Source organism: Diplotaxodon limnothrissa, linkage group LG4 (assembly GCF_057381915.1).
Source record: "Diplotaxodon limnothrissa isolate DT_005_m linkage group LG4, D_limnothrissa_male_GT1.1, whole genome shotgun sequence".
NCBI classification, from domain to species: domain Eukaryota; kingdom Metazoa; phylum Chordata; class Actinopteri; order Cichliformes; family Cichlidae; genus Diplotaxodon; species Diplotaxodon limnothrissa.
The window spans coordinates 28,212,957-28,239,081 of NC_140599.1; the positions used below are offsets into that span (position 1 = coordinate 28,212,957).

At 39.5% G+C, this 26,125-nt stretch overlaps 3 protein-coding genes and 3 non-coding genes across 9 annotated transcripts in view; 5 read left to right on the top strand and 1 right to left on the bottom strand.

Moving 5' to 3' along the window:
* Positions 1-381: 381 nt before the first annotated feature.
* Positions 382-2,940, top strand: arl5c (ADP-ribosylation factor-like 5C). The gene is made up of 6 exons (XM_085352767.1): positions 382-551; positions 916-976; positions 1,084-1,231; positions 1,558-1,641; positions 2,131-2,282; positions 2,444-2,940. The coding sequence occupies exons 1-6, from the start codon at positions 506-508 to the stop codon at positions 2,490-2,492; spliced, it is 540 nt and encodes a 179-aa protein (XP_085208893.1). The 5' UTR covers positions 382-505; the 3' UTR covers positions 2,493-2,940.
* Positions 2,941-3,778: 838 nt separating this feature from the next.
* Positions 3,779-3,850, bottom strand: trnac-gca (transfer RNA cysteine (anticodon GCA)). The gene has a single exon. It is a non-coding gene; the product is annotated as a tRNA-Cys (tRNA).
* Positions 3,851-8,504: 4,654 nt separating this feature from the next.
* Positions 8,505-19,471, top strand: LOC146634088 (plexin domain-containing protein 1-like). Of its 4 annotated transcripts, none has more exons than XM_085352772.1 (14): positions 8,505-8,583; positions 14,235-14,401; positions 14,684-14,827; positions 17,512-17,581; positions 17,679-17,801; positions 17,893-18,011; positions 18,113-18,212; positions 18,288-18,383; positions 18,472-18,553; positions 18,620-18,680; positions 18,773-18,916; positions 19,012-19,021; positions 19,094-19,251; positions 19,358-19,471. In XM_085352772.1, the coding sequence occupies exons 1-14, from the start codon at positions 8,505-8,507 to the stop codon at positions 19,469-19,471; spliced, it is 1,467 nt and encodes a 488-aa protein (XP_085208898.1). The 4 variants fall into 4 exon arrangements, with proteins under 4 accessions (XP_085208898.1, XP_085208894.1, XP_085208896.1 ...); XM_085352768.1 differs by having other exon boundaries at positions 18,773-18,893; positions 18,986-19,021; positions 19,088-19,251; XM_085352770.1 differs by having other exon boundaries at positions 18,773-18,893; positions 18,986-19,021.
* Positions 15,034-15,105, top strand: trnac-gca (transfer RNA cysteine (anticodon GCA)). Its single transcript has one exon. It is a non-coding gene; the product is annotated as a tRNA-Cys (tRNA).
* Positions 16,771-16,842, top strand: trnac-gca (transfer RNA cysteine (anticodon GCA)). Its single transcript has one exon. It is a non-coding gene; the product is annotated as a tRNA-Cys (tRNA).
* A 994-nt stretch (positions 19,472-20,465) lies between the features above and the next one.
* The window catches only part of lasp1 (LIM and SH3 protein 1), a 31,855-nt gene continuing 26,195 nt past the window's right edge, over positions 20,466-26,125 (top strand). Inside the window, exon 1 of the mRNA XM_085351799.1 lies at positions 20,466-20,756. Within this exon, the coding sequence (XP_085207925.1) occupies positions 20,688-20,756 (69 nt within the window). The 5' untranslated portion in view covers positions 20,466-20,687. The remainder of the gene's footprint in view (positions 20,757-26,125) is intronic.

A 26,125-nucleotide genomic window follows, 5' to 3' on the forward strand; every position in this document is an offset into this window, starting at 1 on the left:
AACACAAGCAAGTAAATGTGTGAAAGTACAAAGACGACCACACATGACTCCAAAACAATCTCAGTCTTCCAGTGATGCTTTTAAGATGTTGGGAAAATCTCATCTGAGCAAAATCTTTAACTTACAATTATTTAAACAAAAAAAAAGGAAAGAAAAAACAGCCTACCCACTTGCATCTGTAACATAATCCACACCGTCCCACACAAACCCCAACTTACTTTGTGGATAATCTAGCCCTTGGCGAATCCCTCACCGGCCCACGTTTTGTATTCCCCACAGCACTGAACGCACCATCATTACTATCTACGCTGCTCGTGACTCACTCGGCAAAAGGTGCAGACTTTCTGAGGAGGAAGCGCCGCCCACAAATGGTATGCCGAGGCAGAAACTGATAATAGATCCCGCAGCAGTCAGTCTGACAGTCAGCTTCTAATCGATACTGAAGTCTGCTTCCTCTGGATTTCTTTTGTATTCATCGCTCATCTAGCACTCACACCTGTTGAACATGGGCTATCTGCTGTCTAAGATGATGGCTGTGTTCGGGGACAAAGGTACATGTGCTTTAATTCTTGTGTTCGTCTTGTTATGCCTGCATTGTTGCTGTTTAGATGAATTATAAAAGCCCGTCGGTGTGTTAAGCTCCTGTATCGGGTAATATGTGATAATTGTGGTTTGATCACCTTACTAAAAACTGATTTCCTGACACAGTAAAGTTTCAGTCCTTTCTTATATACGACACTTAAACCAAGTGTTGGACGTGTTTTACTGCAAGAACAGTCTTTTGATAAGAGATGTGAATCTGTTCAGCACATCACCCTCATGTACCTGCCTTTTATCTTATCTGTGTGTACATTTATCCCTTGAGGCTGAATTTGCAGTGAGCATGCAACTTTAACATGTTTAACTTTCCTACAGAGCACAAAGTCATCATTGTGGGTTTGGATAATGCTGGGAAGACGACCATCCTCTATCAATTGTGAGTGATCTGACTGCTTTCTGAGTCTTTCAGCAGTTTTTTAAAATCTGTTCTCACAGTTTAATCTAATTCTAAATGCATCTTTTCCCTTTTTCAAATACATCTAGTCTGACAAAAGAAGCCGTCCACACATCACCAACTATTGGCAGCAACGTCGAACAGATCACCGTTCGGAAGACTCACTTTTTGGTTTGGGATATCGGAGGACAGGAGAGCCTGCGAGCTAGCTGGTACTCCTACTATGGCAACACAGAGGTATGGCTCACCTACACTCTTCAGATCCTTTCTATCTCTAAAAAACTTTTAAAACACAGTAAATCTTTCATTGAAGTGCATTGGAAGTGATATTAGCAGTTCCCAAAAATAAATCCAGAGAAAGTGAAAGCTTTTGAAGTGCTGGCTGCTAATGCACCTGCATCTGTTTTATGACTTTTCCTGTGATCCATTGTTTACAGGTACTGTATCTTTAATAGAGCATTGTAGACATGCTGTGCTCCCTCTTATGAATCAAGCGTCCCATAGATTGGGTCCTGATAAGAACGACCTTATAACAGGTTTAATAACTATTATTTCCCTTTCAGATCGTCATTCTGGTTGTGGACAGCACTGACCGGGAACGACTGACTGTAACCAAAGAAGAACTTCACCGAATGCTCGCACATGAGGTAGGATCTTTAAAACATAGCGTAGAGACTGACTTTATTAAAACATTTAGGGAAGTTACTTGGTCATAACTATATTAAAAGTGCCTTTTAACATATTTGAATACTGCTTACGGATGATAAACAGGTAGAGGAGGGTTGATCATACTTTGCTTTATTGTTTAAATATGAAGTGTTTTGCCTGTTTTCTTTGAGAGCTGCTTTGACGTACAATCACATTGTTGTTTTGTGAAGCTGCCCTCTTTTGGCATTTGTGTTTTGGTGTTTGACGTTCCCTCCCGCTTTCAGACAGACACTGATTGCGTAATAGATGTGAAAGCAGATTACTCACCCATGACATACTGTGATGAGGAACTTTCTTCTTATAGTCAGCATGTCTGTGCGTTTCTATGTTCCGCTGAGGTTGCTGTTTGTTTTGAACAACATCACATGTTTCCAGTGGAACCTGAGTGCAGACACGGTATCGGTAACCCATTTTTTAATTCTTTTTAGGACCTACAGAATGCAGCCGTTCTTATCCTGGCCAACAAACAGGACATGAAGGGTTCCCTGACAGCGGCAGAGATCTCCCAGTTCCTCACGCTCGACTCCATCACAACACACTCCTGGCATGTTCAAGCTTGCTGCGCCCTGACAGGAGAGGGGTGAGTCTAACGCACCTCCAGCTCTCAGTATCACCGACTATTACTCACCCTTCACAAATATGTGACGTAGCTAACAGAAACATGCCTCTGCATACCACTGCTTCTGTTGAAATAATAGCCTTTGAAACACTTATCAAAATGCTTCTGATCTCTCCCTGCAGTCTACCTGCCAGTCTGGACTGGATGAAGTCGCGGGTTGTGGCAAACTAGAAGAAAACAATGGATTAAAAGTCCTGAAACTGAACCAGCCTCTCGGGCGCTGCAAAGGCCGCAGTGTCAGGATTATTTACAGTGTTTTGAGCCTGTGACCACAACATCTGTGACAAAAACTGCCTCACCACGTCTACAGTATGACTTACTGACAATGTGACATCCTGAAGAAACCTGCGTTGTGTGTACCTCAGCCTCGGAAACATGACAACAGACAAGCTTCAAAAACTGTTTGATTGTTTGATTATATTTTAGTAATCTGGAGGTTGTGCACTGAGGGAGAGAAAGTGTTAGTAATGTATTGACATAAGTGGCCTGTGTGTAAATGAGAACAATGTTTGGGCAAATTATCCTACCTCACCAGAAGTATCACGTTCCACTTTAACTGTCAAGAGTGACTAAAATGTTATTATTTTATTATTAGAAAGGAAAACAATAAGGCAGGTTGACAAAGGACAATGATTTATAACACTAAGTCATATATTTTCCTATTAGTATCTTAATTTTCTAGAACTGATCCAGTGATTCCACAGACGCTTTAAAACAAGACAATCCTAATTTCATTTTGACTTAGTTCTCATAAATGAAGATTTTTGTTCTTAGTTCACAAACTACTGATTCATCACAGTTTACCAGCAAACAGTAAGACTATAAAGAAAACAAACAAAAGAACATTATGCAGCTGCTGTGGTTTTCCTTCTCAGGATTTCTGCAATGTTGCAAAAGCCTACAAGCCTGCATCTGATGTTAAAATTTAATTTAACGCCAGCAAATGATTTTAGCTTCATTAAACCTGAATATTTATATTAATTTATTCTTTTTTTAATGCTCTTGGACTGTGTACTGTATATGACAGCGATTTCTTGAATGGGAGAAGGCGCTAGCTGCTATGAGTCATAATTTTGCAATGTACATACTGTATAGTTTGATTTTTTTTAAATAAATGTTATTATTGCTATGTGTGTGTTGTTATTTTAATAAGCGATGGGCAGCATGCTATTGAGGTTGTTAACGCTAGTTTACCTTTGGCTTCCTTTGTCTTTACCATCCTTGTCTCTGTCCCTCCAGCCCTCTGTATACCCTCCTTTACTACATTCACGAATCTTCTCTGTGGTCTTACTGTTTTCGTCCTGCTTGACAGCTTCGTATTGACACGCTTTGTTCTATATAACGTTTTTCTTGTTTATTAAACAATAGCACCTAAACTACAACGTTACGATAGCACTAACACGACTTCAACAACAAACGTGGCGTTTTTCACTGGCAAAAGAGCAAAATTAGATTTTAGGGGGCATCCGGATTTGAACCGGAGACCTCTTGATCTGCAGTCAAATGCTCTACCACTGAGCTATACCCCCGCACGCTACGACGAGCGGCCCGCTCCTGCTTTAGATACAATAATAATAATTCTATGTTCTTGTTTTGGACATTCTGTTTTTCATAATCACTCGAAAATCTAAATTCGAGTTGATTTTGACGACAGCCGTGGTATTTAATCGCTAAATAATAGACGGTTTTCTGACCGCTAGAGGGAGAAATGAGTTTACATTTATGGCTGTCACTGTAACTGGACGGCGAGAATAAGAACACGCGTCACATTCGTGACAATAAGCACAAAGGGGCTAAGTTTGCATATTTATTTAGGCAAAAAGAAAAAGAAAATGAAAAAAAAAAACAACGAAACTTACACACTTTCATCATCACGTGGTTTAACATCACACGGAAAGTTATTAAACATACAACAACAATCCTTCTAGATGCAAACATCATCAGCTGTTTTAACAATGACTCAGCATAAATGAAGAAAAAATTGATGTGCAGAAGTGACTTTTTTGTGAAGTGAAAACTGTGGTCACCTCAGCACTGTGTGACTATCACCACAGCTGAAGACTTTGTGATTTTTGAAGTAGGGGAGACCGGGGATAGTTGTAACATTTTTGACATTTCTGTCTGTAAATTGAAGCTCTTTTAAGGTAGTGGATTCAAAATGTAATGCAAAGTATTTACATGTCTCTGCTATTAAATAGTGCAGTTATTTTCTCTGCAGCACAATTACCCATTGCATGGTATGGTCTCAAACACGAAGAGTGAAATGTTACAATTAACCCCATAGTCTGGGTTAGTTGTAACATATCCTGGGGTGAAATGTAACACAATGAAATAAGGGTACTAACAAAACATTAACATGTAATCTTTGTTTATTCAACACATGAATGCACTTACATCCATTTATGTAGCTCTGTGTGTGTGTGACAGAATGCAGAAATCTAGCTTTTGAACATATTCCAACCCCCCAAAAAAGACAAATTATGGAATTTTCTGAAACTGAATATTTCATTAATTTTGGATGGTCTTCCTTGAGTTTGGCCTCATTGGCTCAGTGGGCATTATAACCTACAACTCTTGCACCAATTTTGAACATAACAATGAAGCTGAAAAAATGTAGTTGTTCACCAGCATCGCAATTCCATTACTTTTTATCATGGCTTACCTTGGTGTGGTTTGCAAAGTGCTTCAGAAAGATGAGGAAATCTGTTTCTTGCACCCATCCTGACTTATTTCCACTACCAGTACTTCCTACTGGTCCATCTCTGACACAGTGGTCTGCATAATGTATGTGTGGGAACACAAACAGTGGAGGAATTGTGTTGCCAATGGCATTACCGCATATACAAATGTGACCAGTGAATCTCTCTCTGCTGATGTCGTTGCCCCAACTTGTTTAATATAAGTTAAAGTAATAGTGTGGTAAGTTGTAACATCTGCATTATTGTTACAACTAACCCAGACTGTTGCTGTTACAACTGACCCAGAACTCCTATAGCCATGAACTAGCTAACATTACAGGCAACGGCTAAAACATTAGCACTAAAGACCTACACAGAATATATCCCCATAGACATACAAATAACATAATTTAAGTTTGATGAGTTTAACTGCAAAGCAGATAATGCTATTACAAATTGAAATAAAGTAGAAAAACTTACTTTTTGGCATACAAATTACTTTTTTTCATGTTAAATTGTCTGTGTTTGACAAAATGTGCTGATTTTTCACATGTGATAGCAGAACTGAATTGGGCATGCACAGGATGAGTCACATCATTTGAAACTTAGCCCTGATTGGAGAAATTGGAAGTGTTACAACTGACCCACGTTACAACTATCCCCGGTCTCCCCTACCCGTTGTGGCTGAGGAACAACCAGTGTAAGTCTTAAGTCACACATGTTTACCTACCACAGAGTTTGGGATTTTTTTCTTTAGACATGAAGCCACAATTTTTCTGTCCTTTTTAAAATTTCAACTGTAAACAGTCATGCTGACAGGAGCAATCAAGTAAGGAATGTTTTTCAAGTCCACATTCGATTGCCAAATAACATTTTTCTTAGACTTTTATTCTGATATGCCACCTTCAAGTTACTGAAATACACACATGTGAAGGACAAATATATAGGATAAGGTTGACTTTTTGTCCCCTTACTCTTTGATTTGTTGGACCTCAGCGAAGCCCTCGATACAGCTGATCATGGGACCTTGTGTTGTGGTAGCTGGTATTTAACATATACTAAACTGGTTCACTGTGATAGTGTCATACTATCACAAGTAGCTGAGTAAATTTTTGATCAATCTTTGATTTTTGAAGTTCACATCAAGTCTCTGACCTGCTCTTTTTTAATTTTTCCATTTAAGAAACATGGCTTAACTCCTAAAAAGTTGTTCTCAAAAAATGGACTCGACTGTTCATCTCTTGCTTGGAATGTTGTGATGTCCTGTTTTTTGTGGTTGTGTCCTAATTTTGACTTTCCACAAGTTAGTTTTATTGATGCTGCTGTCAAGAACTTTGAGATTTTTTATCTTGAAAAGCATTATATAAATAAATGTTACTTTTAAACTTAAATCAATAGGCTAAAATAAACACAGATATACTACTAAAAACATATCAGGCCAAACTAAAAATTCCAAAAGGTCACAGGAAATACCTAGAAACATGAAAAGTACCATCAGGACAGAAAACAAGGACTCGAGAACAGGAACTGAAATAGATAGGCAACTGAAAAGAGGAAATGGGAGCGCAGACAAAGGCAGCAATCAGAGGGTTTCCAATAACTGACGACAGCAAAATACCATTATGCCTTCGTGAACTTTCCCAGTCCATGTTAATAAAAGTAGAATATTTTATTTATCAAGAAACAATGTGTGATTTAAATGTTCTTTTATGTTTTGGAACAGTGCATACAGTATATATACCAAAAACTATACTAATAATTCAACACAGGTGATACTAATGAAAGCAAATGCAAAGCAAGGAGAACTGACAAAGAAAGCTGTAAGTGACCAGAACAAAAATCCACACGCAAGTGACACAAGCAAATTTAACTAAAGCATTTTGCTACAGCTACTTGAATTACAGCACATAAATAAACCCTTTGATGAACGTTATAGCCTAGGCTGGATCAGGTGACCCTGAGCTATCCAGTCATGCATCTTTATCCTCAGGCTGCTGTGAGACTCTCCGTGATGCACATACCTTTTCACTCCCAATACTTTTATTTTGCACTGCTGCAGTCATCAACTTTTGTAGTTGTCCTGTTTGTTATTCCTGGTTTCTCTCTGCTCTTCGTTTCTCTCGTCTCTGTCAATTCACCCCTAACCCGTGCCTGGTTCTGCCAGAGATTTCTTCCTGTTAAAAGGGAGTTCTTCCTTCTCATTGTTGCCAAGTGCTTGCTCATAGGAAATTCTGTAATTGTTAAGATTTTCCCTCTATTATTATTAATAATAATGCTATTTTTAGTATTATTATTAATGAAACCGTTGCTGTGATTTGGCACTACACAAATGAAATTGAATTGAATCTTGCACACTTATTTTCTTTTTTCCAAGGTGATATGTCAAAATGTCTTTTATGAAACATACCCATTGAGCTTGGAAGGTTCCTGTCTGAGGCTTCACTTTAGCTTTAACTAAAAGTCAGAAAATAAAAACAATAGCAATATTTTTAAAATGCATATGGGTATGTCAGCATTGTTTAAAGAGAGCCTATGAACCCAAATGATCCTAAGGGATGTTTAGCAGGCAGCAGTTCCTCTTTGCACGTAATTGCAGTAAGTTTCAAATAACAGGATACCCCTTGTGAATGCAGTAGGTTTTTAACCATTGTGAATATTATGGACACCAACATTTTAATAGAGGAAAATTTGGAAGATGCCTATTATCCGTTTATTTACTGTCCTCACATTGTCACTGTGTGAAAACTGCCACCTGCTGCTGTCATGCTGTATACTGTGTTTACAATCGGGATTATGAGACATGGTACTGATTATCTCTCCAGCTGTGAATCTAATAAACTCTCAGCTGTCATTTTCCCTGCCAAAGATTCCATGTTTGCTCGCATAGCAGATAGAGATAATTAAATAGAGAGGTGGTGGAGTGAACCGCATTACTTGCAAACTTTGCTTTTTGCCAGTTTGCATGTCATCTAAAGCAGGCCTTTTACAAAACCGCTGGAAATTAAATTCCTACAAAGAAAGTTTTGTGTGCCATGTAGGCTACGAAAGGTTAATGACAATGTTTAGGTTTTAGGTCTGGCCTTGTTAGCATCATGATCGCCACGTCTAATCTAAGATGTCAGATTTCTGACCGTCCTCACAGCCCGTTTGGACAGAGGGAGGCGCCATTCTGCTGCTGCCATTGTTGGTCTTACTTTTATTATTTCTCTGAATGATGCTGTGATTCCAGAGAACTTCACTGACGAATGAGCAGAGTTGCTGTGTGGTTAATATAAACAGAAAGGAGGCAAACTCAAGGTCCAGACCTTTTGTGGACCCCAGCGAGCTGATCTCTGTGTCTTTGCAATCACCATGGCAGCAGGGGAACAACGTTGAGGAGGAGAGAAGGGGTGTAGTTACAAACAGGGTGGTGTGCGCCGGCAGTGAGATCGAGAGTGGAGAAAGAGGAGAAAAGAGGAGCAGAGACGAGGCTGTCATTTTTGCTTTTGTCTTTTTCAGGTCAAACATGTGTCTGAGGTTGGTGATGCTATTTCTCTGTCTCTCCCAAACACAGCTTGCTGAAGTTTGGGTTCAGCAGCAGACAGGTGAGCTCGGTGTCTTTTTCATGCATCATCATTAATGCTTTTGTTTATTTTGCCTGATTTTGTCGCAAAGATGCTTAAGCCTGCAGGTGATTTTTCTCTGGCAGCTTCTCCAAATATATGTTTTTAATCATTTGCTGTATGCTTTGAAGCCAGTGCACTGGTATTTATGATTAGCAATAACAGTTGTTTTCTCATTTACTCAAAAGCTAAGCAAACATTTGCAATTTTTATTTACAGAATGTGTGTTTTTAACATTTTCATCCTGATGTTGCACATGCGACTCTGCGTGTTAATTTAATTTGCTCTAAGCCACAGAACATCAGTAGGAATCTTTATGGAGCAGCAAATGGGTATACCATGCCCTTTTCATTTTACACACAACAAGTGAATGAACTAGTTTACAATAAAGGGCACAATAAAAATACCCTCTTCCACAAGCATGCGACAGAGTCTAAACAGCAACCCACAAACAGCCCGTCTCAGGTTAAAATTAGATTTAGACTTGTTTTTCTTCTTGCATCCCTGCAAGTTTGGCACAACTTTTTACGAGCCTGCTGCATGGACGACGTGAGTCTATCGCTTGCATTTCCATCGCGAGATATACAAATATGTCGAGTAGTGGTTGGGAAACATGTTAGCTGATTTGGGAGTCTGAATCTCTGGAAACTCCCTTCTTGCATCCCAGCTCATCCTTTCAGCGATTCCTGAGCTAAAACAGCTGTCTGAGAAAGAGATATGATATAAACTGAAAATTGGTCATACTTTTTCTTCCTCGGGATAGAGCTCATCAGAAAGCTTATTTCATTAAAACAGCGGAAAGTTTGAGAGTTTTTCTGCATCATAGTGTTGCGAAGGAGGGACTCCGTGTTCTTGCAACATTAGGGGTCAACTGTCTCTGTTGATCTAGCATAATCCTCCTTTCCTTTTCTTAATAGTTCTTATCTGCACTGCCACTCAACATTATATACAGTTCAACCTTTTTAAAAAAATCACTCTGGCCCGAAAGCCATCAACATCATCTGAACCAGACTGTAAAAACACAGAGCCCTGAGGTGAAATGAATCGTGCACCCAGAAATGACCTCAGTGTTTGGCCTCTCATCATTTGTCCTGCTGAGAAGTTTGCTTAACAAATAGTCTGAAGTTAATCCAGGCATTTTGGAGCAAAGTATAAAAAAAATATTACAAGAAAGAGAAACAAAGTGACAGATTGTTTTCTAAGACTGAGCCACAGATAGGATGTTATTGTCTGCGGGCCCTTATTTTATAAAAGTCATGTGTAATGTCACTGGCGATAGCAAAACACGGATGTGTTTTAGGAAAGTGGCAGGAACAAAAACAGCCATCTGCCAACAGCTGAGCAACTTTGAATTATGTAGTTATTTGGAGAAGGCTTTGTATATGAAATAGCTGCGGTCTGAGCTTTGTCTCCTTAATTCATTTCTCTTATCTGAAAATGAAAAGCAGAAATGTTTTCGTGTCTTGAACGCAGAGATTTTGTTTCTCCATAGCAGAAGAAAAGTGAGGTAATCAGTACATTTGTTTTCTTAACAAAGACTTGTCTCTTGTCTTTAAAGGCTCAACATGAAATTTGTTGCACCCTCTTGGGGTTATCGTTTGACATGTTTTATATTCTGGGTGTTATTTTTAAAGGATGTTCCTCTAAAATCATTAAACTATTGCAACAGCATGCCAGCACATGAGAGCGAGTCCACTTATCAGCTATCTCATTAGAACTGGGAGACTTCAAGTTTAATATGTGCTTTCTATTGAAACTGCACTTCTACAATTCAGACACGCTCTTTGAAATGAACCAGGGGACGTTTGGTGCTTCATGCCAAATCCTTCAGCCTCTGCACAGGAAGGGTGTGTCCTCTCAGACCACTCTGAGCTGACCACTTGCAGAAAAAGGCAGCTAAATGTTGTGGTTTGGTAGCTCCTAAAAGAGTGGGCAGAGATCAGTTTTCATTCCAAAACATCTGCCTATTTAGTGCAGGGGGGGAAAGGTTTCTCTTTTACCTCATGAGGCTTTTATTTGGTTATCCTTTATCTTATTCTTTTAAACTTTAACCCAGCAAACAAACCTTTTTTAAAATAATCAAGTTAGACCAAACTCCATCTATATACGTGACCCGTTGTGGCTTTCTTCTTTATTATCTCTTTATCCAAACTCTGTGCAAATGTTAATTTTCTCAGGTATTACCTTCTAACCAGGGAATCACCCGAAACTGCACAAAGCCAGAAAGACGCACTAAACAAATCTCGATGCACAGTCACTACTCAATCCTCTCTCTGTTGCACCTCCTTTCTTGTGTGGGTCTTTTTGTGAAGTAATAACATTTATATGCTAGGTTTCCATTCATTTTCTAAAATGTTTGGCCATATGTTTAAACATTTTAATGAAAGGCTCAAAATTTTTAGAATCAGCCTAACCTTAGTCTAAACAGTTTTTATAGCTATATCTTGCAATTCCAAAGACAATTCCAGTGTTACAAATTAGTTCAAGTGAATCTTGAAATTAAATCTCAAAGCATGACTGAAAAGGGGGGTTTCTATTTTCTTCCACTGCACAATCTTCTATTCCAAGAAATGTTGTTAGACACCAAGCAGACTGGACTGCATTATGCAGTTTCAGCTCACTTGCAGAGTCTGACTCAAATCTCACTGCTTTGTCTGCCAGTAAATTCAATAAAATGCCTAGTGGGGGTCATCATGACCCAAGTAGATATCATAGCTTCATATTCAGTACATGCACTCCTCCCAGCTTTTGTTATACTAGAATATGTCCATCTGCTGCACTGCAGACATCCTTTGTGCTCTTACCTCATAGATGCCACTACAGGGTGGATCTGGTGCTCAGCGATCACACGTCTAGGCGTAATATACAAGCTGCCACAAACACATTGACGCAGCACTTAATTGATTGAAAGGGTGGAGAGTAGCATAAATACAATGAGTTCCCTATGAGGTCAAAACATTTGAGCTGCCACTTTAGAAACTTGTTAAATGACACAGTGTAGCTTTGGTGACTGTGGAAGACATCAGCATTATAACTGTGAATGCAGAGCGATGTTTAAAGCAGGCCTCGCCAGTGTCCCACACAGTCTGAACTCTGGGGGTTTGGCACAAGACAAAGCTGAGGGACCAGCAGGCCTGAGCTCTCCTCCCACACTCAAGACAGAAACGCAGGCATCAAACCAACATCAACTGACATTTCGCTGGCAAGAGAGGAGCTCCACTGGGTACTGGCACCCATTGAAACTCGGTTACGGAATTATGGCCAAATTGAAAATGTCTGAGTCAATATATAAATGTTGCTTTCCTGATTATTGTCTGACTTTTCTTTGCTGAGGCTTCTTTATGGAAAACTGCAGCAAGAAAGGATTCAGATCTACTCTGTTAATTTTCTCATTAACACAAGCTGGGGTGGGAGGTGTCTGCATGCAAAGGAGCCCTCCCATTGTCCTCAATTAGACTTGACAACATGAGCACAACAAGAGTTAAACAACACACACGGTGTTTTACACTGAACAGATTGAGTTCACTCTTCAGCTACATACACCCTTTCTGAGCTTTTGAAAACAGTAAAATCGGTACTAAAATTTCCAGGTAAATTACAATACACAGCTGTGATGTTAGGCTGCATTACGCTATATTCAACTCAGGTGTGCAAGACTGAGTCACTGCAACAGGTGGCTTTAGCTTGCTTTTAAAACATGACTATCATTCTTTTCCATACCAACGCACTAGCAGTTTCTATTTTGATAACTAATACAAAAGAGTGTAGGCTGCAGGTGGCTAGCCTGACTTAAGCTGAAACTAGTTTCTACTGCTGCAAAGAAATAAATGCATAGTATTGTCCCAGCTTCAATTCAATTAACGATGAAGCTGCAACATTTCAGCAGTGTTAACGTTTAAGAACTTCTCTGTCGCGTTAGCTCATGGATGAGTTAGCAGTACTTGCTAGGATTAGCGTGACCTGGAGAGCAAGCAGGTCCATATTACCTAAGTAACAACCTAAATTATGGCGTTTGAATGTTAGTTTACGGAGTGTTTGAGCGCAGGTTTCCCAGCCGGACCACTGCAGGTCCGGCAAGTTACCTTGCTCATTTTTAATCTGCTCAATTGCGAAGACTCCCTGCAAGAAGTCACCGGAGCAACAGAGACGAACTCTTCGCGGCAGCCGGGCTGACCACGGCAATACATTAACGGTGATTCTGAAAGGAAACTGAGCTTGACGGGGTGATTAAGTTGGCTTTTTTTATATAATCCGAGACCTTTCCAACGCTACTTGAAAAAAATCCCCTGTAGTTTGCTGAAAGCCCAAAACAGCAAACGTTACGTACAGGCGACGACCCTCATTTAGGGTTAGATGAGACACCCCGTAAAGAAGTGGCACTGCCGGGGGTTTATATAGGCTGCTGCGTGACGTCATCGTCGTGTCCCGTAATCGAGGTAAAAATCCCGCAATCAACTGTCGTAAATAGGGCAATGACTGTAGACAGATGAATGTATCTTACCAGGTTTAATTTTTCAAGGCAGGAAAACTGGCAAAAAAAAAACATATTGCACGAAAGGGTTTGCCCTTGATGTTATCCCCTAACTAAACAATGCAAGCTGATTCAAACCAGAATTGATTGACAAATGCCAGCAGGAAAACATTTAAATCACTTTATTTTGAGAAACTTGCTAGTCCCTAACTGAAATTCATTAGATGGCACCTACAAAACACCAAAGGCAAGGTTAACAGTTAGGAGACCACTCTAGGATGCTGAAAACGTAGCAGTGTATTTTGACTAGGCCATAAAAGGAAAATATTAAGACAGAGGAACTTAAATATAGGCCTAGAAATAATTTTGAGAACTTAGTAACATCTGTTAAGCATGATAGAAACACATGATTGATTGGGGGTCCTTTGGTAGCAAAGTGAACTATCTGAACTGCATAATGAAGCCAGTTTCCTCCTACAACAGGTCAATGGCAGCTGCAAACTATGCAAGGACTATTTAGAGACATTTTTAAATTTAATTGTATTTATTTATTTTTGCCATTATCTTTGAACTGATTCTTTAGAGCTGAGAGGAGACATTGTTCATTGTGTTGCTTCATGTGTAGACCTGCACTGGTTCCAGACGTTGTGCAAGGACAAAGATGTCCACAGGTTTACATCCAACTCTCAGTATAAACATACCAGCAGACATGCATTTTCCACACTCCATAAGAAATTACAGGATGGTGTTAAAATAAACACCTAAAATTAACCAGGAATTTGTGGCTTGAAAGAAAGACAAGTTGTCAATTAAAACACCCAGAATTTTAAAACAAGTCCTACCTACCCCAGTTTGCTTACTACAGTATGGTTTTCTTTGTTTATAGGGTCTGACAGTTCTTTCCGAGCGTCAGTAAATATTATTTGTATCCTATTTATTTTCATTCAACAAGGGCATTTAACTGACAAGGCTACAGCTGATACCGGCTTGGCTGACTGACTGAGCACTAAGCATGACCATAACACCTTCAGTCTGAATAAAAATGAAGTGTTTCATGTGCATTTTATTTTTGAAGGCAGTGAAATGAAACCAGCAGGTTTATAATCTGAAATGCATCCTGACTAGGGCAGCACTGTAAAATCATATGCATTATTTTGGACAGATGATTGGTACAGTGTGGTCCCACAGCACCACGAAGAGTCTAATGGAGGTGACAGCAATGCTTATAGAACACTGAGGTCATCTTCGGGCCACACTAGAGTAAGCAGGGCAGTTCTGGGTGGAGGACTAAGCATCACTACCCTCCCAGACAATATGACACGTGTAGTGGTAAGTTATACACCACAGTGTTCCTTATTACTGTAATGGTTTGTGGCGTTTAATATGTTCTTGGCTCTTACCTGGTTGTATTTGTTTTACTTGGAGTTAAACACTGCCCTCTTTTGGAAAGAAGCATTTACTCTTCTCTGCTTACGCGGAGAAGCTGTGCCCAACACCTGAAATTTATTATTTAACCGTGTTCTCTGGGAACTTTTAATCCTTTTGCAACATACTCTGTCAACACACATCATGCTTTTAAAGCTCTAATCTCTTCTGTTTTCTGCATGGAAGGAGGATTCTGGCAAATATTACACATGGCGCATCTTTGGTCCAGAGGACCAACGTACTGAGAACCTGTGGATAGACATGAATGATGTCCGGCATGGTCAAGTCAGAGTCCATGGCATTCTGTCAAATTCATACAAACAGGCTGTGGTGAGTCTCACACACAGACATAAGTGAACCGTCTTACTTTCGGTTTCTTTCTTAACCCATAAAAACCATATTAATGAAGTAAAATTTTACAGAGTTAAAAATTAAAATGATTTGAACCCTTGAATAGAATTTCTCCTGGTTTGTAGACTAAGTGGCTCACTACAACATTTCTTTACACCTGGTCTACAAAGTTGGTATTTGTGCATGGGGGTATAGCTCAGTGGTAGAGCATTTGACTGCAGATCAAGAGGTCCCCAGTTCAAATCTGGGTGCCCCCTACATATATATGCACTGCTTACTTTGTTAAGCTGAACTGCTTCTTTACTTCCATGTTCAAGACAACCTGCTGGAAGCAAATGGGTGACAGAAACAATACAATTCATGGGAGCTCTCCAAAATTGGGCAATAGAACATTTGAAAAAAATTGCCTTTTTGTACTCCAACATTTGAATGGTATGATCAGGATTTGGCATTAACAACATCAAGGCATGAATCCTTTCTGCCTCACCACTGCCAATATTCAGGCTGGTGGTGGTGTAATGGTGTGGGCGAAATTTTCTTGGCACACCTTGGGCCCCTTACTACCAACCCCAACTGAGCATTATTTACATGAGTCACCTTGCATATTGTTGCTGACCATGTCTATCTCTTTTTGATCGCAGTGCACCCTTTTCAAATGGCTGCTTCCAGCAGGATAACATGCCACAACATAGCTCAGATCACCTCAACCCTGTTTCTTGAACACAACAGCGAGTACCTCTGCAATCAACAGATTTAAATCCAATAGAATACCTTTGAGATCCAATAAATTTGCAGCAACTGTGTCCTTTAATGACAATATGGTCCTTAATCTATGAGGACTGTTTCCAGCATCTTGTTGAAATTGTGCCACAAAGAATTAAAGCAGGCAAAGTGCTGAATCCAGGCAAAGCATTCATCACAGCACTAGCAAGCTGTACCTAACAAATTGGCCAGCAAGTGTCGCTTGCTCCACATTTTTACTGTATTTTTTCACCATATTTCTTTTAAAACTGACAGTTTTGATTCATCATCCAGCTGAAGTATAAAAAGAATATGTTCCTGCAACCTGGCAAATACTTAATAATTCTACATTAATTAGAAATACCTGAACATTTCCTTTAACATTTGATATGAGACCAAGCCAAGATGAAGTTCCCTTGTAAATATGTGGTTGCATGGAAGCTGAGGCACATTAACATATTGGTAAATGTGAGGAGCTGCAAAACTGAGATATATTAATACACTTTAAATATAGAAAGGTGAAAACTACAAAGAGTGAAGACTGATGGTAAATGGTAAATGGTCTGTATTTGTATAGCGCTTTACTAGTCCCTAAGGACCCCAAAGCGCTTTACACATTCAGTCATCCACCCATTCACACACACATTCACACACTGGTGGACTGATGGAAAAAACAGAACTGCAGCACTTTGCCACTGCAGATGTCCAGGTTATATATGGTGAAACAGCACTTGTTTCACTTCTCAGATCACATTGAAAATGTATACCTCTGTTAAGACAGAGTTGACAGCCATTTGGAAAGTCCCAAAACAGCTTAAGCGTGTTTTGATGTTGCTGCAACTAAAATTGAACATGATAATTTTTATACTTGGTTACAGCAGGATCATGTTCCCGCTCTTGATCCTAATAATAATAATAATAATGTGAGTTTTAGGCATGAATTATAGTGTTTTGGATGTTAGTTATTTAGAAGAATATCTGCTTTGGAAAGTTAACACCCAGCCAGTTCAACTACTTACAAAGCCAAGTTGTTGCTATAATTCAGTTAGTACACTGAAAAACAATTACATCAGACAGCATGCTGGGAAAATGTTAATCACAGACAGGCTGCTTCCAGTCACATGTCCAGATCCTGTACACCCAATGTGTTGTGATAAGACCAGTTGCTAAACTCACATGTAGGGGGTATAGTTCAGTGGTAGAGCATTTGACTGCAGATCAAGAGGTCCCTGGTTCAAATCCAGGTGCCCCCTTATTTAGATTTTGGTCATGACAAACTGATGTAGTTCTTGTAAGATAACATACAGGATTTTCGTCACATTAGAAATACAGCTGGTTGTAAAATTGAGTATTGTGCTCATTTACAGTTACATGTTTTTATTATTGTACTCTATCAGAGAAGCTCAGCATGTTGCCCAGTTCAGAATGCTGCATATTTATCTTATATGATCTTTCATGTAGCTGTGCAGCTCCTTTCCCATAAAGCCACTCTCCTTTTAGGCCATCATTTCTTCTGATTAGCGGCCCCTCACGTACAGCAAGTGGGTGTTGCTTCTGTGCTCATAGCTAGAGCTGTGTGCCTGAGATGACCATATTAAATATATTCCTTTGTTCTTTCTCATTCAGAGGAAGAAAAGTAGAAAAGACTGTGTGAAACAGAGCAGTCTGAAAGTCTTTTTAAAAAACAAAGTAGAACAAATCTTTTTACTGAGAGATTTGTCCAAAACAAAGGTTTTCCCAGAGATTTTGAAGCTTCTTTGTACCATATAAGGAGCAGCTGGGGTGCTTTTAACTGCAGAATAACAAATCAAAACATGACAACAAAGAAATTTCTTCAATCTGTTTTTTTTTTGATGACAGATAAATCATTTTTTTTAATCTCTTCTTTTGTCTGTGTCTGTTTGAATCTTCTCTTTTTGCAGCGAGTAGCCCTGTCCTTTGACTTTCCTTTTTATGGACATTACCTGAGGCAGATTACCATAGCAACCGGAGGTACGTTTTGATTTTCTAACAGATGTTCAAGTGACCTTCTGCAGTGCAGTAAGTTGTACACAAGTCTTACATATTTTTCCTTCTGGCCTTTTTCCAGGGTTTATCTTCACAGGGGACATTACTCACCGTATGCTGACTGCAACACAGTACATCGCCCCTTTAATGGCTAATTTCGACCCCAGCTACTCCAAAGAATCCACTGTGCAATACCTTGATAATGGTATAATACCATCTGACATTTGAACATGTCCTTGAGTATGAGATTGTCTGATCTTTCTGTTTGATTTCTATTTGGCTTTCATTATCTTCAGGTGAGGTCTTTGTGGTCCAGTGGGAGCATGTCAGAATCCCCGGCAAAGAGTCAGTAGGAGGTTTTACCTTTCAAGTTGCTCTTTACAAAACAGGAACCATCACTTTCAGCTACAGAGACGTGAGGAACATTTCTGCTCTTTGCTCTTACTGGCATTCTCAGATCAGGTCACTTGATCTTATTTTTGCAAGTATTAAGTGAAACTTCTTTGTGTTTACCAGATACCTCTGTCGGTAGACGTGATCAGTTCAGCTGAGCACCCAGTGAAAGCTGGGTTATCTGATGCCTTCATGGTCATGTCGCCGTCTTCTCAGTCAGCAGGTCAGCAATAATTGTGCACTACAATAAAGTGCTACCATAAAAAAACACATATAAATCATAATATTTCCATTTCAGATCTCCCACGGCAAATGATCTATGAGTACCATCGAGTTGAGATAGACGTTACAAAGATTACCAACTACTCTGCTGTTGAGTTCACTCCTTTGCCTAGTAAGTGAATATCTAAATCTCCAGAGATTTCTTTCCACAGTCAAAGATTTAAAAATCAGCAGTGTTTTCCTTTTCTTTCCCTGTGCAGCCTGCCTTCTGCATGACAGCTGTGAGCTCTGCCTCTCAGCCAGCCAAACCTCTGGTTGTAGTTGGTGTCACGTACTGCAGAGGTGAGTGGGGAATTCTGCAAACCGACAGTGTTAGAAAAATAATCATTTTAATGTCTCCTGTTTTAGATGCTCAGACGGCATGGACAGACACAGACAAGAATGGCTGGATTATGCTTGTGCAGAAGAGGTATAGTTGGACTAAATATCAGTTTATTGTATTGTATTGTCCACGTTTCAACATGTGTTTATCATTAATTGCACTGTCAACTGTATTGGCAGAGCCAAGGCGCAACATGTGAGGATTACTCCAGGAATGACAACTCCACTGGGGCCTCCATCACGCCAGAGATCGAGGACATTACCTTTCTGACTCCACGACAAAAGGGCTGTGACAGTGACGGTGAGAATATGGAACTAAACTCTGTGTGTTTGCTCAGTAAAAACAACAAACAGAATCTACAATGGAATAAGTATTTAAACTTTTACTTTCAGATGAATCTAAACATCAAGTTTTCAAGACTGGTAGTGGTGAGTACCACTTGTAGAAACTGGTAAGATTAGGTTTGGGAATGAATTCTTAAGAATTTGTCTTAGTTCCAGATGTAAAAACTGATTCTTCAACCAAGAGCGTTGGGTTTGCTAACACTGGCTTGATCGCTGGCTTAGCATCTGCCCTGGTGCTGCTCTTGGCCCTGATACTGGTATCTCTTTACATCAGCTACCATCCTTCTGCTGTATCACCACTTTACCTCATTCAGGTGAGTTCAAAACATATCCTATACATGTTCAGTCTGAGTCAAGCTGATGTTCATATTCTAAACAATGATAATAATATGAGTATTATTATTACTTGATGCATTTCAGCGACGCAAGAGCTACTGGCCCTCCTTGAAGTTTCAAAAGCAAGAGTCTGGTTACACGGAAGTGGAAGGAGGTGGTCATGAAAAAGACAGCATTGTTGAAGCCGGGCCATGTTAAATCCATGTGAAGGGAATTATGGATCATGCATGTTGTGCAAATAACTACATTGGAAATTGAGTTCCAAATAAAGGATTAAAAGTCTTTTTTAAAAACATACCTTAAAGGGATGGTGCTGTTGTTGAACATTATTTAGAAATGCAAGGTTTTCATAGTCCCTCCACTGCATTACACTGTAAAATGCATGCCATTAAGCTGACATACATAAACTTTGCAGTTTTTTCATCAGATAAGCAAAGATATGAGAAAGTGAGCTTCACTTTCAGTTCCTGCTGCTCTTGATTGCGATTGTGATGCTTTTGAGTTCCACTTTTTTGTCTTGCTCAAATGTAACCCTATCATTTCCTGAACAGTACTCCCGCTTGAAATGCATGCTTTGTTGGGGGGGGTGTAACTAAAGATTCTGCATTTTTCTTCTATGCTGTACATAAAATAAGTGTAAACAAATAGTCTAATGTTGCAGCTGGCTACACACATTAAATAATGTAGGCCGATACGCAGATACAGTGCAACTCTTTTGTCAGCAGATGTCACTCTAAACAAAAGGATCACATGAGCAGTGAAGTAGGGTATGTAGTGCAGTGAACGTGGCAGATGTGTAAAATTTGATGTGAGAAAACTGGACTGGTGAAGCACAAAAAAAGAAAAGGGAAAAAACCCTATAAAGATGATCGCACAAGTTTTCTATGCGAGCACAGATGGCGCAAATACGGTTAAGTTTGATATGCAAATGCACAGGCGGCGATTGGACCTTCATACTGTTACAGAAAACTGAAATAATGTTGCTTCATTTCCAAGTAAAACAGTGCTATAGTCCCAGTTAAATATATAAATGTACGAATGTTCTCGTTCCTTATTTTGTAGTAATATTTTTTCTTTTTCAGAAATAAAAACAAACATAAAAAAAAACAAAAAAACGGATCCTCCTACACAACCTCTTCCCTTTCTGCTCGGACACGCGCAGTCGAGGGAGGAAGAGAGGGGGGCGGCGGGAGCGCGCTTTCCGTCTCTGGTTAGTGGACTGACAGCCAGCTGTGCAGCTACAACGACAACAACCTCCTGGATTTCCTACATACAACTAGATTAGAGTTGGTCTGCTACTGCTTCTAATCATACATTATAGCTGTTTTTCGGAGCAAACACTCGACGGCACACAGCTACGACCAGTATCATCGGCGTTTTCTGTGCTAACTAGCTAGAAGAGCATTCCTCCAACATGAATCCGTTGTGTAGCAGATGTAATCTAGTCGTTTACCCCACGGAAAAAGTGAATTGTCTGGACAAGGTAAGAACCGAAACCTTCTCGTTTTCGTATCTTTCTTTCTTAAATTAATGCTGATACACTGCCGTGGAGTGGTGCAGTGACTCAACTTATTTCAGCACCCCAAAAACTACAAATTTCACATATTTTTGTGAATGAATCGAACACCCCAGCTGGACAGGTATTTCGCTAGCCTTGCAGGCTAACGGCTAACTCACGTCTGGAAGGCGACGGCACAACAGTGCGTACACTAAAATCAAATTAAACCGCATTGTGGTATTGGTGGGTTATCTTAAGGGACCGGAATTTGTATTTTTGTCCCAAAGATGATAGCCTCAAGCTGTGGTACGGATTTACCCCAACCAGCACTTCACAGTGCTTCCGGAGAGCCATGTCTAGTCTAGGCCTGGCTCCAACCGCTGCTTTGACGAAACCTGACAATCAACGTTTTTAGCCTCGATGGCAGATTCATTGTGTGTATTTAAAAATTATCTATTAACGCACGATATATAAAGAGAACGGTATAGTCCCGTTGTCATATTTTTCGTGTCCACTGTTGTTGAAGACAACGTGGACTGATGTGGACGTGTCTGTGTCTAATTCACTGGCTAATCCAGGTCAGGGATGATTAGTCGAGCCGCCTAGTTAGTTTTTAGGCAAAGTAGACGTATAATCTAATCAATTGTAGCCACAGTGGATCTGTCGAAGCTACCAATTTACACGGGAGCAACAACTGGTGTTAACATGGTGCTGCACGTCGTCTTCCTCTTTCCCTTTCAGCTTTGATGAGGCAAAGGTGTCCAGAATGTGTTGAATATTGCAGCAATCACTTCTAATGTAAATCTGTAAAGAGAGATTGCACTCGCTGTGTTGATCAGGGTGGGGTCTGGTTGCTTGATATATGATCCATAGGTTATATCTGACCAAAGAAGGACCTGGGGCAAGTACCTAATTTGTCTAATGGAAGTCTGAATGGTCAATGAAAATCAATGCCTGTTGAGTTGTCTTATCTGTTGGGCTTAACAGATGGAAAAGGTGTAGAAAGACACATTCACAAAGCAGTTTATCTAAAGGAACATCAGCTCTGACTGGATACGTTACTGCTCTGCTTCACGGTTGTCTTCCCCAAGTGCCCTGTATTCAAATACATTTAGGTTTTCCTGCATAAGCACCGTAGTACAAGTCATTTTAGCATGCTAGAAAGTTAGTGTAAATGTGAGTCAAATTGCCTGAACTACAGCTTGAATGCAGGCTGTAATTCAGCCTGAAGGAGCGTGCATTCCAGCAGACAGACACTCCCGTAAAACGTGCTCTGTCAGTGGCCTGCTGTGCTATCTCCCTTCTCTGAACTGAGCACAGAAGTGTAGCCCGCCGTCTGTCTTAGCTGCCATTCCACATCAGCGCACACCCCCTTTTAGACATGCCAAAACAACCTCCCTTTCCCCTTCTCCATGGGACACACACACATTGCCATTCTATTTTTGTTTTAAGCAGCAGAGTTGACGATTTTTTTTCATGTACCAGGCTAGCTCAGGTGAATGCTCAGGGGCCTAAGGGCTCTGACACGCCTGTGTTTTTAATCTAAACCAAGTATCTTAACCTGACAAGCTTCTTCTTTTAATATCCCTCTTTTGAGAGGCTAAACCACATAGGCTTTTTTGTCTGACAGCTGCATTCCTGTATAGCGGGGTAGGGCCCCGCGGGCAGCCGAACACACGTAAAGACAGGAAGTGAATTTTAGTTCAAGCTGTTGTTGGTAACGGTTTTGCCTTGTCATTTGGCTTCCTTTGACTACCTAAAATGCTTGCTGGTAGTAATGAGACGAGATGCATATTTGGCTCTAGTGTCCGACTCATATCTACCAGAGTGGCTTTTTGTCGCTTGAGTTGAGGGCAGCTTTTGAACTGTAGCCAGTGAAACTTTTAACAAGGAAGTGTTTTTTTAAAAGCACAGGCTAATATGCAAATCACACTAGGTTCACTTTAAGTTGATATGCAATTCTTGGATAAATAAAATTATTGGTGTGTTTTATTAAGCGATAGATTCAACACTTTAGCGGGAAGTGTGGATTTTCAAGTTAAACTGAGTATCTGTGCAGAGTCACAGAAACACTCAAACAAGCTTTGCAGGAGTGTCTGTGAATTTATCATTGCCGCATGCTGTCTGCGTTTTGTATGACTGAAATATGCAAACTATTCCCACCCACAGGTGAAATGAAAGTTCTTGAACATCTTTAAGGGGGTTCATTAATAATTAACTGTGACGTATGTGTGGTTGTGTTCACAAACTAGCTGAACTGGTTAATTAGTTCTGAAGTTTAAAGCTTTTTCAAATGTATGTAAATATTGTGAGAGTGTGCGTTATGACGGCTTGTGTTTTATTAAGTATGTAAAACATGCACTACTTCGACATGTTTGGCTTGTGAGCCTGTTAGTTGGGTCAACATATTTTGATTGTTCTTTGGAATTTATTTGTTGAAGCATGTCAGACACAGCTTTTATGCAACCAGTTATCTCCCACATTGTATCAAGTTTAGTAGGTAAGTCTCAGCCTAACTCTGAACAAGCAACCTTTTGACAGAAAGCCAGAAGATATACAGATTAGCCAAAGCCAGATGGGAACTTTATTTATATGAAAATGAAATGGAAAACTTTTATGGCGCAAACAAAGAAGAAATAGCATTGTATGTGCTTTATAAGTGCTTTTTATTTGTTATTTTATGTTTAAATGATTTCACATATTTAAACTGTGAGAATAGTGTTCTCGCAAACTGGGGAAAATTGAACAAATATCATGTCTTAATATTTGTACATGGCAATATATGATGCTATGGATATCTCTTTATTCATATAAGTAAATATAGACATGCAATACTGTAGTCACTCTAATTAAAACTGACATTTCATAAACATTTCATAGTTTGTTCATAAAAGCAGGCAGTTTCCCAATGACACGTTTTGGTTTCTTTGAAGTGGGACTGTTTGAGGACCTGATCCACAGTCTGTGTGTTACCTACAATGATGGTTAACGGCTCAGAAGCTAACCAACATACTGCTGTGGATGGAGTCCACACCAAATTGCATTTATCCTCCTGAAAAATCAATACTGCTTTTATGTATGCTATATTTAGAAGTTTTTTACTGCTTTATCCACCATTAGACACCTCTTTCAAACGAGGAACTGAAGGCGCTGTGCTTGTAAAAGCGACCAGTCTCCATTGAAAAAACAGATCTACCACAGTCTCTGCTCAGTTAATGTTATAGTGTGACTTTAGTTTTTTAATAAGGTAACTTGGGTCCAAACTAATATGCTAAACATAAACATTTACAGCAGTAGACCAACACCACCTGTTATCTGCTTGGAAGAACTGCTGTTTTCATCAACAATCTGGTCGTTTCAAAAAAAAGAGCAATTTCTTTCTTAATGTCTGGTTTATAACTTCGCATCTGACATGTTTTGTTGCTCTCTAACCAATCTTTTAGAGTTATGGCTAACTTGTGTCCCTTTTTTTTTTTACTGTCATTGTTAACAATGTGGTTAGTGTGTAATTCCTCTGCTGTGGAACAATAGTGTCTAAGATGGGAGCTTCAGTTGTACTGCTCCCTTTCAATCCCTGGAAGTTGTTAGAAATCTGGTTAATGGTAATGTTGTTCAAATTGAGGTGCTCTGTACAGTTTATACTTAAGCGTGATATAAACTCTTCTTATGTACCGAAATGTGGTTTATAATTTATAAATTGCTCCTATTAAAAATCACAATAGCAATTTTCTGGCTTGCAGAATAGTCTCCCTACTTCTAACATTAAACACCTTACTGTTTGTAGGTTAGTCTTATGCAAATTTGTAATTCTGCAAAAGCTACACAATGTTGTGTAGGTTTAAAAAAAAAATCTTAAAGGTAAAGTAATGTCTGTATTTTCACTCTGTTATTCTTGCTCCAATTTTTGCTCCTTACCTTAGTTTCAGAGGAACCTGTCTGCTGCCTTTGCCTATATTTAGACAGATTATTTTGAGAGCTGATTCATGTTATCCAAATGTCACAAGAGTTGAGGACTCTGTGCAGCCACTGCCACCAGTCACATCTCTTTGATGACTCAGAGTCACAAACACGCATTAAACTCACAATCGCCTGAGGTGTTGACTCGACATCAAGTGGCCAGGTACTTCTGCTTGGTGTGAAGAAGCCAGTGCACATGTGGGGTTTGTTTTCCCAAACTATTACATGCTTATTTGTACCTGCACACATTTCTTGACTATAGGGGTTTACATCTTGATTCTTGGGCCACAATTTTTGTTCATATTTTTGATTTTCCTTTAGAAGGGATTGGGGAAAAAAGAGGGAAAAATAGTTTTCCCGTACATCTGATGACTTGATCATGATTGCATTCTGAACAAAAAAACAAGATTTCAGCTGCTTTTTGGTCAAATTATTGACCAAAATGATTTTAAAGGAATGTGAAGAAGTATGTTCTGGCTTTTTCCATACCAGCTCACCTGGGTTCTTCAGGTTCATGAATTTTCTTGAACCTGAAAAAAACATGGAAATATCTGTTCATGGTACATAGCAAAATTCAAAAAGAATACCTGGCCATGTGATTTTCAGCATTTTTGAGTTTCTTGTGAACATTAGCCAACATATATTGTTTATTTTTGTCTGCACCAAGGGACAACATTGATAAATTCCTGCATGTATTCAAATAGATAGATGCCACTAAGTGTTTTACAAAAATCTAAATGACCTATCTAAGAATCTTAGGTTAGAGAAAGTTAATGATATACAAATGTCTGCTGCAGGAAATTAAAAACTAGTGGATATAATTATTATTAATGAAAGCATCTTTTTTCTTCTAATATAAATGTAAATAACCTTTTACCCTCAACAAATCACACAAAATTTCGCACATTTCACATGATTAGAGAGTTTATATGCAGATTATTTACACTTAAGCAGAAGTGTTTTGGCATTTCTTATCAACTCTGTCTCTTGTCTTTTCTGTAGTTTTGTTTCCCACACAGAAATATGTGTATGTTACACATTAGTCTGGTGTAGTTTGAAAAGTTAATAGCATACTGGGGCATAGCCTGTCAAATCACAGTCTGCCTGCTGGACAGCAGCAATGCCCTGGGCCTGGGTAAAAATTAATGGTATCATTTGGGCTAATAATTAACCTGCCTACATTAATTCGTTAGTTTCCTATAATAGCACCAGCCAGATGTGTGAACTTTGTCTTTAGGCATGTGCTATCTTGTGGAAGACTAATCATTCACACTCGCAGAGCTGCTGTGCACTGTGGTGTGTGGTGTGTTGGTTTTGGCCACTGTTGGAGACAAACAGCCCTCACAGCATGTTTCAAACTATACCACTTCCCAAATTGTCTGTACTGAAGTTTAATT

What these genes read in the sequence shown, in the direction of transcription:
- arl5c (XM_085352767.1), top strand. Translation starts at nt 506, where the DNA reads ATGGGCTATCTGCTGTCTAAGATGATGGCTGTGTTCGGGGACAAAG. An exon ending in ACCGAATGCTCGCACATGAG is followed by an intron (nt 1,642 to 2,130) that starts GTAGGATCTTTA and finishes AATTCTTTTTAG; the next exon opens with GACCTACAGAATGCAGCCGT. An exon ending in TGCGCCCTGACAGGAGAGGG is followed by an intron (nt 2,283 to 2,443) that starts GTGAGTCTAACG and finishes CTCTCCCTGCAG; the next exon opens with TCTACCTGCCAGTCTGGACT.
- LOC146634088 (XM_085352768.1), top strand. Translation starts at nt 8,505, where the DNA reads ATGTGTCTGAGGTTGGTGATGCTATTTCTCTGTCTCTCCCAAACACAG. An exon ending in ACAATATGACACGTGTAGTG is followed by an intron (nt 14,402 to 14,683) that starts GTAAGTTATACA and finishes TCTGCATGGAAG; the next exon opens with GAGGATTCTGGCAAATATTA. An exon ending in ATTATGCTTGTGCAGAAGAG is followed by an intron (nt 18,681 to 18,772) that starts GTATAGTTGGAC and finishes CTGTATTGGCAG; the next exon opens with AGCCAAGGCGCAACATGTGA.